Source organism: Silene latifolia, chromosome Y, assembly GCF_048544455.1.
Source record: "Silene latifolia isolate original U9 population chromosome Y, ASM4854445v1, whole genome shotgun sequence".
NCBI classification, from domain to species: Eukaryota; Viridiplantae; Streptophyta; class Magnoliopsida; order Caryophyllales; family Caryophyllaceae; genus Silene; species Silene latifolia.
In genome coordinates, this window is record NC_133538.1 from 222498553 (window position 1) to 222508889 (window position 10337).

General features: G+C 37.6%; 2 protein-coding genes across 2 annotated transcripts; one reads left to right on the forward strand and one right to left on the reverse strand.

Annotated features, from left to right (window-relative positions):
• Window positions 1-621: 621 nt before the first annotated feature.
• On the reverse strand, window positions 622-4076 carry LOC141626228 (uncharacterized). The gene is made up of 8 exons (XM_074440158.1): window positions 3870-4076; window positions 2841-2902; window positions 2636-2755; window positions 2431-2550; window positions 2227-2346; window positions 2021-2140; window positions 1816-1902; window positions 622-1633 (listed from the first exon to the last, which is right to left on the reverse strand). Exons 1-8 carry the CDS (start codon window positions 4004-4006, stop codon window positions 939-941), a joined length of 1461 nt encoding a protein of 486 aa, XP_074296259.1. The 5' UTR covers window positions 4007-4076; the 3' UTR covers window positions 622-938.
• Window positions 4077-7254: 3178 nt separating this feature from the next.
• Window positions 7255-9306, forward strand: LOC141630124 (uncharacterized). The gene is made up of 2 exons (XM_074442995.1): window positions 7255-8937; window positions 8989-9306. Exons 1-2 carry the CDS (start codon window positions 7255-7257, stop codon window positions 9304-9306), a joined length of 2001 nt encoding a protein of 666 aa, XP_074299096.1.
• Window positions 9307-10337: the final 1031 nt, after the last annotated feature.

Below are 10337 nucleotides of genomic sequence, written 5' to 3' on the forward strand. Positions count from 1 at the left end.
AGTAACGAAGCCTTGTGCTTTTGGCCTTAAGTGAGGACAAATAGTAGGCCCGGAGGTGCACATCCCATCTTATTGGGGTTGTGTTACGACGGTGGCGAGTCAAGTTGTTATATGTCATCTAGTAAGTGGCGGGACGGGTTGTTATATGTCATCTAATAATTGACTCCCTCTTCTTCTCTTGATCTTTGTGCCGAAATCAAAGGTAAACAAATGACTGGGACGGAGGGAGTAGTTAATACTATACTATAGTTTTTAATATTACGTATTTAAGTAATAAATGATTTTTGTTAATCTGGTAATTTTGTGATCTAATAAAATGTCTTATTTTACATTTTGTGATTTTATATATAGAGATGATAAAATAATCAGAGTGTTAGACCATATAAAAGAGATTGTATAATAATGTAGACTTTAAGGTCATATATAGATTCACTGGAAATAAAATTAAAAGAACTAATGGTGTGTGGTGGGGTAGGGATAAGGAAAGTCTTTTGAATTCCTAAATTTAAGGGACCAATCACAAGAGTTTAAAATACTCCTTTTATTGATAGAAGATAAGGATTGCTCGCGTTTATAAAAACTTCCCTTAGATTCCAAATATCATATAAAACCATAAGAATATCAAAATTTACATTTACAAATTATATATTCATATATAAAATCGACGTTGCCACACTCTACAACGAGTGCGGTCACATTCTCTACTACGAGCAATTAACTCTACAACGAACGCGGTCACATACGCTATTACGAGTATGGAAACACGCCTAGTTATTATTAGGATCTTACATTCTAACAGTATTATAACATATTATTTTGCTTCCTATATGTGCCTGTCCAAGAGGGGCATACATGCACCATATCGTACGCTAAAAGGATAAGTACCTTACATTACATTTATGCCTAAATATCTAGTAAAACTAAATTAGAAAAACTTCTCAATTCCCTCTGAGCTTTGAACCAACCTCACTGGCAGCATCCGAGGCCTTCTCCTTAGCACCCTCATACTTTGCCTTAGCTTCACCCGACATGCTTTTCATGCCCTCCTTCGCGGACCCATACACTCCTTCGGCCTTGTCTTTCGCCCCATCGTACATCCCTTCTGCTTTTCCCTTTGCACTATTCATTATCCCGGAAGCCGAATCCTTGGCATCTTTGACCTTGTCCTTCGCCCCGTCGTACATCCCTTCAGCTTTTTCCTTTGCACTTTTTATTGTCTCGGAAGCCGAATCCTTTGCATCTTTGGCCTTGCCCTTCGCCCCTTCGTACATTCCTCCGGCCGTGTCCTTTGCCCCATCGTACATCCCCTTGGCTTTTCCTTTTGTATTTTTCATTTTCTTGGATGTCGAGTCCTTTGCATCTTTGGCTTTGTCCTTTGCCGCATCATACATACCTTCAGCTTTACCCTTTGCATTTTTCATCGTCTTCGAAGTTGAGTCATTTGCTTCATCGTACATGCCTTTAACTTTTCCCTTGGCACTCGACACTGTTTTAGAAGTTGAATCCTTAGCGCCCTTGGCCTTGTCCTTTGCCTCATCGTACACCTGCTCAGCTTTTCCCTTTGCACTTGACATTGTCTCGGAAACTGAGTCCTTGGCTCTTTTCGCCTTCTTGGATACATAGTTCGATGCCTCTGAAAATAAAATTGGCGAAGAATGCAAGAACGTTTATATGTATTCCATATTCAAGTAGTTGAACTTTTTAAATAGGTTGTTTACACAAATAACAAGGTATGTGTGAATTATAATCAAAGTATTGAAACATATCGTGAAATTGTTTTAGGAAATGGTTTAAAATAAAGGAAAAATTAGTCACCGGAAGCCGCCTCTTCAGCTTTATCCACTGTCTTTGAAGCCGAGTCCTTAGCACGTTTGGCATTGTCAGAAACATATTTTGATGCATCTGAAAACGGTAATAGAGATTGGAATATAAGAATGCAAACACGTTACACAGTCACATTACATAATTGCCAATTTAGATGAAACTGTCGTAAATAAAGAAAACAAGACTATTGAATTACCAGAAGCTGAATCTTCAGCTTTATGCATCATTTTTTTAGCACCTCCCTTAGCACTTGACATCGTCACGGTAGCCGAGTCCTTTGCACCTTTGGCCTTGTCGGATACATAATTTGAAGCCTCTGATAGTTGGAGCAAAACAAGTAAGAAGAATAGTCAATGTTAATAGATTGCATGCGTAAATTTGTCATAATAAAGGAGAAGTTACCAGAAGCTGAATCTCCAGCTTTGTGCATCATTTTTTTAGCACCTCCTTTAGCACTGGACATTGTCTCAGAAGCTGAGTCCTTGGCGCCTTTGGCCTTGTCAGATACATAATTTGAAGCCTCTGCAATTCGAGGAATAGAAGTTAGAACAATAGTCAATATTAATAGATTTGGTAAATTGGTTATAGAAAAGGAAACTAAGTTACCAGAAGCCGAATCTTCAGCTTTGTGCATCATTTTTTTAGCACCTCCCTTAGCACTAGACATCGTCTCAGAAGCTGAGTCTTTTGCGCCTTTGGCCTTGTCAGATACATAATTTGAAGCCTCTGAAAATTAGAGGAATACAAGTAAGAAGAATAGTCAATATTAATAGATTGCGTAAATTGGTGACGTTAAAGGAAAATAAGTTACCAGAAGCTGTATCTTCAGCGTTGTGCATCATTTTTTTAGCATCGCCCTTGGCATTGGACAACGTCTCGGAAGCCGAGTCCTTTGCGCCTTTGGCCTCGTCAGATACATAATTTGAAGCCTCTGGAAATTAGAGGGATACAAGTAAGAGGAATAGTTCATGTGAATAAATTGCGTAAATTATTGATAGCAAAGGAAATTATGTTACCTGAAGCTGAATCTTCAGCTTTATGCACCATATTATTAACCCCTTCTTTCATGCTCCATTTTCTGTCATGAAATTACGAGTAATCTAATACTTTTTAATGTCATAGAATCACAAATCCTCATGTGATGAGAAATTAAACATGATAAATTTGACATAAGATGCAAATCCCAAGTGCTACTACTATCTTTTATCTTCATGTTTTTACCAAAGGATTACTTTTTATAATGAAATTATGACCGTTATATCGTTCCAACTTAAGATTTCGATCATCGTTAAAGAATGTACCTCCATTTCTTTCGGAAAAAATGGATAACGAAATCCTAATTGATTTTTTGCGAGGATTTTTAATTCATGCCACACCTAGATTCAGCAAGAGGCTCTCCTGTTTAGATTGATAAGGGGAACTTAAATTGAAATGGACATTCAGATGAGGCCTAAAAAGTAAAAACGTAATGTTTGATAGATTTAGAATCAAATTTTCGTTACAAAGACGGCAAAGCATCTAAGGAAACCCTCCAAGTTCGAAAAAACTTCACTTAACTAATAGGTAGCTAACGTAGCCACTAGAACTACATAACCCAACACGAAATTATAAGCCGTGCAATCCGCCAAGAAATTAATGGATTTGGGTCACAACTTATTTATCAACTCCTTTATAATATCAATGGGCGTGGGTGGCCCAATGAAAAATTCGAAAATTTTACTTTCAATTTCCGAATTTTATTCAAAGTTTACGTTATGCCATCATTAGTTCACCCTACTATATTTTTTTCGCCTTAACTAGTAAATCCCAACTTCCCCACTTGGTGGGTGTTTAATTTCTCATAACACGACTCATTCACTCATACACGAATAAAATACTCCATATCAGGTTATTAGCTTCTTGTTACTATTAATACTATATATCCGATAGGAGACCGTCCTACCATTTTATTAGATTCTTGTTACTATTAATATAATAAGTTAATATGTGACCGTCCTACGCAAAATTTCATGTTTAAAATTTTTTTCAAAAAGCGGGAAAATTACCCAGAACCATAAATCTTTTGGCGAGCCCAACCAGTCCAAGATTCATCTTCATTGGCGTCAGCAACCTTGGTGATCACCAATGCTACCACAACGGCCAACAGAAACCACCTCGTCAAACCTACTCTGTTGCTACCCATCTTTGTCTTCCTTCTTTTTTTATATTAAATTTGTTAGAAATTACAAAAGAAAACTTCTGTGAATATTGCAAATGTGTGAAAATTCAGTTTTCTTTAAAAATACATAAGAGCTAAGGAAACCAAGGGAGCAGAGAAATCAACTCCATGGTAATCGTTTCCCAAATTAATATATGCTATGTGGCATCTACTCATTTGGCCACGTTAGTCTGTAAATGCCACGTGTCACAATTTTGTTACCATGACAACTTTTTATGGTCTCATTTTTTCTGCTTCCGATTTCTACGGTGTTAATTTAATTCAATTAGTTTATCCATATCTACCGGTGAAAGTTAGTGTTTTATCTATTTTCATGATTGTTAACTCTATTTAGCATGCGCATTTACTGACAAATAGGAAAAGTCTATAAAAAATGATCAAAGAAGACCGCAAAGATTTTGCAAAAAAAAATAAAAATGCAAAAAATTCGTAAAAACGATCGCATACACCGTTGGGTGTAATATGTTTAGAACGAACGCTATTTTGTTATTAATTTCGCTGAAAAAAAACTCTTAGAAGACCGTCTGGTAAGTAGGCCACAACTAACAATGACATGATTAGGTAAACATGATAGACAGTGGCGGACGCAGGGTTTAAATGTCGGGGGTGCACTTTTAAATAAAGTCAAGAAAGCTGAAGTGAATCAATTGGTCAAACTAGAATATACACAACGAAATTTTGACTTTAACCATAAAAAATAAAACTCAAATTATTTGCATATAAATTGACCAAAATTTTACTTTATTAAAATAATAATGTTAAGTTTTCAATCATTTTTTAGGAGAAAAAAATATCATATATTCAACATTTGATGAACACCCAAAAGATGATGAGAAATTTTATGTGCCTTACGCGGTAACTTCTAAACCGACATTATATTTTCGCAACCATGTCATTCTCCATATAATTGAGCATGTAAGTTGAACTAACAAGTAATTAACATCCCCTAGATACGCAACAAACAACTAAAACAAATTATTAATAGAGCAAATTCATCAAAATAGCTTAACCCATCCTGACACGCCCAGTTTGCTGTCATTACTGACACGCAAATAATATATACTCCCTCCTATTCATTCATTTTGTCCCTCTTTCTTTATCGAAGCTAGTCGGATTTTTGTCCCTCTTTCCTTTTTTGGTAACTTTTGTGTGGTCCAAATTTAATTACATGTGAGGTAGAGTGAAATAGAGTGTTTTGTGTGGTCCAAAATCATTTTTTAATTCTTGTGCAAAATAGAAGGGGGACAAAATGAATGAATAGGAGGGAGTATCTCTTATCTGAAGGTTTTTTTTTTTAAAAAAAAAATCCAAAATTTAGGGTACGCACGTGGGGTGTTGTGCACAACTGATAAGACGGGTTTAGTATGGTATATGAGTGTCGAATTTGAGTGACTATTGGTGAAATAGGTGGAGTTTTAGAGGAGTAATTGAACGAGTTCTCATTTTATATTATTAATTGTATTTTGGAGTAATTAGATAAAATTGTGAGTTAATGAGTTGAAGAGTATGTTTTGGGTTGCTTTGTTGAAGGCTAGTCCATAATTATGGGCTAATATGAGGAGAAGAAGGGAGTACGTATATATTAAGCCCATTGCAAGTGATGTCATGTGGAATCAAGTGGGTCATTGGACAATGTCACATGGCCTTGTTCTCTTTTGTCCCCTTTAGCCCAGCATCAATATAAGAAGAAACACGGAGGAGTGAAAGGATGTACACAAGCAGCGTTTTTGACCAGAAAGTGGTGCGGGTCGCGTATTCAGGCGCGGGTCGCCCGTGTTGCAGCAATCCGAGAATTGTTTCGTGCCTTATTTCCTAATTTCAGCTATTTCTAGTATTATTATTATTAGTTATTAGTATTTTAGGTTAAGTATAAAGTTGATATCATTCATATTATTCATTCAATAAGTGGAATTTTGGGAAAAAACTCTCAACAACCCTAATTGCTTTTGCTTAGAAAATTATGAGGAACTAGTCCTCCCTTTCTTGGATCGACAGATTGAAGCTATCGACTAATTAATTGTGAGATTGTTCTTTCTTTCTTTATTTCTCAAGTATTGTTTATGTCTCTTGCTCTAATTTTATGATTATTGTTTCTTTTTACTAATCTGATCAATTGGTGATTGTTCACTTTAATCTATTGCATGTTTAGAAATTGAATCCGTAATTGTTCAATTAATCTAGACTAAAGTAGCAAACTTTACCCTAATAATTTGTATGCGTTTCATCGTTATTGGGACGAAGTAGAGACTAGACATATAATTCGAATCGTTAACCACGTGTGTTAAAGATCGTTATCTTTATTGCTTCCTTGGATTGTTAATGCTGTTGTTGGATTAAATCTAGACGCTTGGCTTGGATTGTTCAATAATTAGTGTCTTCTAATATCGTGTTTCGAGTTAGTTGACTAAACTTAAGAGCAAGGGGAAACTTGTATTTCCACAATAGAGTACTTGAGAGTAATTGAATTAAAGACAATCGAAGACCAATTAGTTTGTTGATAGTGGATGTTTGTTGACCCAAGACCTTTTAATCATCTGAATTCACCCATCTTTATTATTTGTTCAGTAGTCTATAGTTTAATCAATCATAAAAATCCCCCATATTATTGTCACTCTTACTCTTTACTTTCTACACATTAATTACATCGTCTTCCATGTGGATTCGACACCCGACTTACCTCTACTATATAGTTAAGATAATAGGACTTAATTACTTATTTTTGGGAGCATACGACTTCGGCTCACCAAATTTTGGCGTCGTTGTCGGGGAAGGCAATAGTTAATTTGTGTGTTTTGTGGTATAGAGTCTTAGTTTTTTTTATTTTTGTTTATGCATAATACTCGTTCTACTAACCATCCACTGGAGCCTTACAACTCAGAGATTGAACGGACACTTTTCAGGTTGAGACATATCAGTGGGAGCCAGTTAGTTGTTTTTGAGCACCCAGATTCTGAGAAGGATATACACTCTGATTCAGATACGTCGGAAATTTCTATTACCACTGAGAATATGGCCCGAGAGACCCGTACATTAAAGGAGCTCTGACTCCTAATCTTCTTTATTCAACCATTATGCATCACTTTTCCAGCATTGGATGATGGGGTTACTTTTGAACTGAAATCTGGATTGATACATCAATTACCAAGTTTCATGGGACGAGTATTGAGGATCCGAATAAGCATCTTTCGAACTTTCATATTGTGTGCACCGGTATGAAGCCAGTTGATGTCACAGATGAGCAATTGAAATTGAGAGCCTTTCCTTTCTCCTTGAAAGGCAATGCGAGAGACTGGTTAATAAACTATCTACCACCGGCGAGTATCACTACTTGGATAGGTATGAAGAAAGCATTCTTGGAGAAGTATTTTCCTCCTTCTCGATCAGCTCAATTGAAAAGAGCCATCAGTAATATTGAGCAGCAAGACGGAGAAACTTTGTACGAGTACCTTGAAAAGTTTAAGCAGTTATGTGCCAGTTGCCCCTACCATGGTTACTCCGAACATGATCTCATAATGTACTTTTGTGGTGGACTGAACCAAGATGACCGTCGTATGCTTCATTCTGCTTGTAGAGGAAATATAGCCAACAAGAATCCAGATGAAGCTTGGGAGGTTATCACAGAGCTAGCTGAGACCTCTAGACAGTTTGAGAGAAGACCTTCACGGAGAGGGGTGAGTGCTATGGGTGTTAATCCTGGCTTAGAGGAAAAGGTTGATAATATTGCTTCCACATTCCGTGATATGTTATCTGGCAGACAAATGGCTGTTATTTGTGGTATATGCTCTACTAAGGGTCATCCTAGCGATTTGTGCCCTCAAATGCAAGAGAGTGATTCTCAGACGGTGAATGGTGTATGGGAGAGTATTCCAAACAAGAAATGGGATCCATACTCTAATATTTATAATGAAGGATGGAAAGCTCATACCAACTTCCGTTGGGGAAATTCTCAAGCTAACCCATCATCTGGCCCTCCTAGAGGTCAGTTTATTATGCGACCACAAGAGCAACCCTCCGTACCTCAGGCACCACCACAAGCTACACCGATCTCATCAATGTCTACTGAGGACATGATTCGGGCTCTTACCATCAGTGTCACTCAAGATAGAGCAGAAAATAAGCAAAATTTCAAGAATTTTGAGAATCAAATTAGTCAATTGGCTACTGCGGTCAATCGGTTGAAAGCTAAACAATCAGGTGCTTTACCATCTCAGACTGTTCTGAATCCTAGAGAGAATGTGAGTGCTGTGTCATTGAGAAATGGTAGACAATTGGGGGAGATTGAAAAGCGAAAAGCTAAGCCTAAGGTGGTGACTATTCAAGAAGAAGAGGAGTTAGTGGTGGAAGATGATAAGCTACTGAAAGATGGAGGAGAAGAAGATTCATCTAATTCAAAGGAGGTGACATCATCCATGCCTTCATATGAGCCATTGCCACCTTTTCCTGAGGCTTTGAAGGGCACAAGGAAGAAGGAGCCTGACACTGATATTTACGAAACCTTTCGTAAATGCGAGGTAAATATTCCTTTACTTGATTTGATTAAGAGTGTTCCTAGGTATGCAAAGTTTCTAAAAGAACTTTGTACAATTAAAAGAAATCAAAAGGAACGTAGTTTGAAAAAGCCAAAGGGTAAAGCTACTGAATTTGTGTCCGCTTTGTTTAAGAGTAAGACTCCTCCTAAGTGTAGTGATCCGGGTGTCTTTACTATACCTTGCACTATAGGTGATACACGGTTTGAAAGAGCCATGTTAGATCTAGGGGCGTCGATAAATGTCATACCCTTCTATGTTTATGAGTCTCTTAAGCTTGGTCCTTTAAAGAGTACTAGGGTGGTAGTCCAACTTGCTAATAGGTCTAGTGTTCACCCTAGGGGACTAGTAGAGAATGTAATGGTTAAGGTGGATTAGCTGGTTTTTCCTGCTGATTTCTATGTTTTGGATATGGCACAGGAGGTCGATGGAGTCCCAATTTTATTGGGTCGACCATTCTTAAAGACCGTAGGAACTCGAATTGATGTTCCAAATGGTTCCTTGACTATGGAGTTTAATGGGAAGGTGGTTAAATTTGAAATTAATCCACCTAATTTGACTAGCTCTGCGGTTTATTCTCTTTGTGCTATTGCTACTAACCATACTTCTATGAGAAGCCGGAAGCCACCACTTTCGAGCAAAGATTGCGAGATTTTGAAGGACTCCCCACCTAGAGAGAAAAGGTGTATTCTTTTATGGGAGAATTTTAAAGATGCTGAGGCTGGTAAAAAAGGGTAAGACTTGGTTTGATAAACTAATTCGTCAGAAGGGCTCCGGTAAAGCAACACTAGTCATATATATTAAATCAAGTAGTGCTCACCCCGTTCCATTGGTAAGGTAACTTTCTCAACTCTTACTTAAGTCGGGTGGTTTACCACTCCGCGAGATGTCGAGCCAACGACGTTAAACAACAGCGCTTCTGGGAGGCAACATATAGATTTGTGTGTGCAATTTTTGCAAACAAAAAAAAAAGAAAAAAAAAATTAAACGAAAATTCAAAAAAAAAAAAGGAAAAAGAAAAAGGATCGGAATAGCCTTGATTTATGGTGTTTGGCGACATAAGAAGGGAGACATAGAAGGTTGGTTGGGTAGGATAGAGGCTATGGTGTGGAGAAACCGTGGTGTATTGTTGTGGGCACCTTGCTAAAGCGGTTGGATGGATTGTTGATTTGGTGTAGAGGAGATTAGGATTGATCATATGAGCTCGGAGTTGTAGAAGTATTTTATTTATGTGCAATCTGTTGCTGGCACATATGTTATTAGAGCTACTTGGTCATCTGTTAGGATGGAGTAATAAGGGGTGTTAGTCTTCTTTGTTTACTCGTATCTTTTGTTGGCCTTGTGAGATTGTGTTTTATGGAATATGCTAATGGCCAAGTGTGGGGAGGAGGTGTGGTGCGTGGATTGCTTTATTACACGCGATGTTGAGGCTTGGTATATCTATTTGGTCATCTGGAGTTTTCTCTACTGAGGTTTGTTCTTTCTTTTTTCCCTTTATTGTGTCATTGCAACATTGAAGACAATGTTTCATTCAAGTGTGGGGAGGGAGCATCGTTCCATTTGTAGTCATTTGTAATTGTGTGGTGTGTTTATTTCAGTTATTTATTTCAGCAAAAAAAAAAAAGAAAAGAATGAAAGACAAGTATCCCGGCTAGGTGAAAACCCGAAAAGGCGCCTAGGCAAGATTGGGATGTGGCCGAGGACGGAGTGAAAACCCGAAAGGGCGCTCCGGGTAAAATGAAGAATCGAGTTGCGTGCCACTGAGAGTA

What these genes read in the sequence shown, in the direction of transcription:
- LOC141630124 (XM_074442995.1), top strand. Translation starts at nt 7,255, where the DNA reads ATGAAGCCAGTTGATGTCACAGATGAGCAATTGAAATTGAGAGCCTTT. An exon ending in TAGAGAATGTAATGGTTAAG is followed by an intron (nt 8,938 to 8,988) that starts GTGGATTAGCTG and finishes GATATGGCACAG; the next exon opens with GAGGTCGATGGAGTCCCAAT.
- LOC141626228 (XM_074440158.1), bottom strand. Translation starts at nt 4,006, where the DNA reads ATGGGTAGCAACAGAGTAGGTTTGACGAGGTGGTTTCTGTTGGCCGTT. An exon ending in CAAAAGATTTATGGTTCTGG is followed by an intron (nt 2,903 to 3,869) that starts GTAATTTTCCCG and finishes ATTTCATGACAG; the next exon opens with AAAATGGAGCATGAAAGAAG. An exon ending in AGCTGGAGATTCAGCTTCTG is followed by an intron (nt 2,141 to 2,226) that starts GTAACTTCTCCT and finishes TCCAACTATCAG; the next exon opens with AGGCTTCAAATTATGTATCC.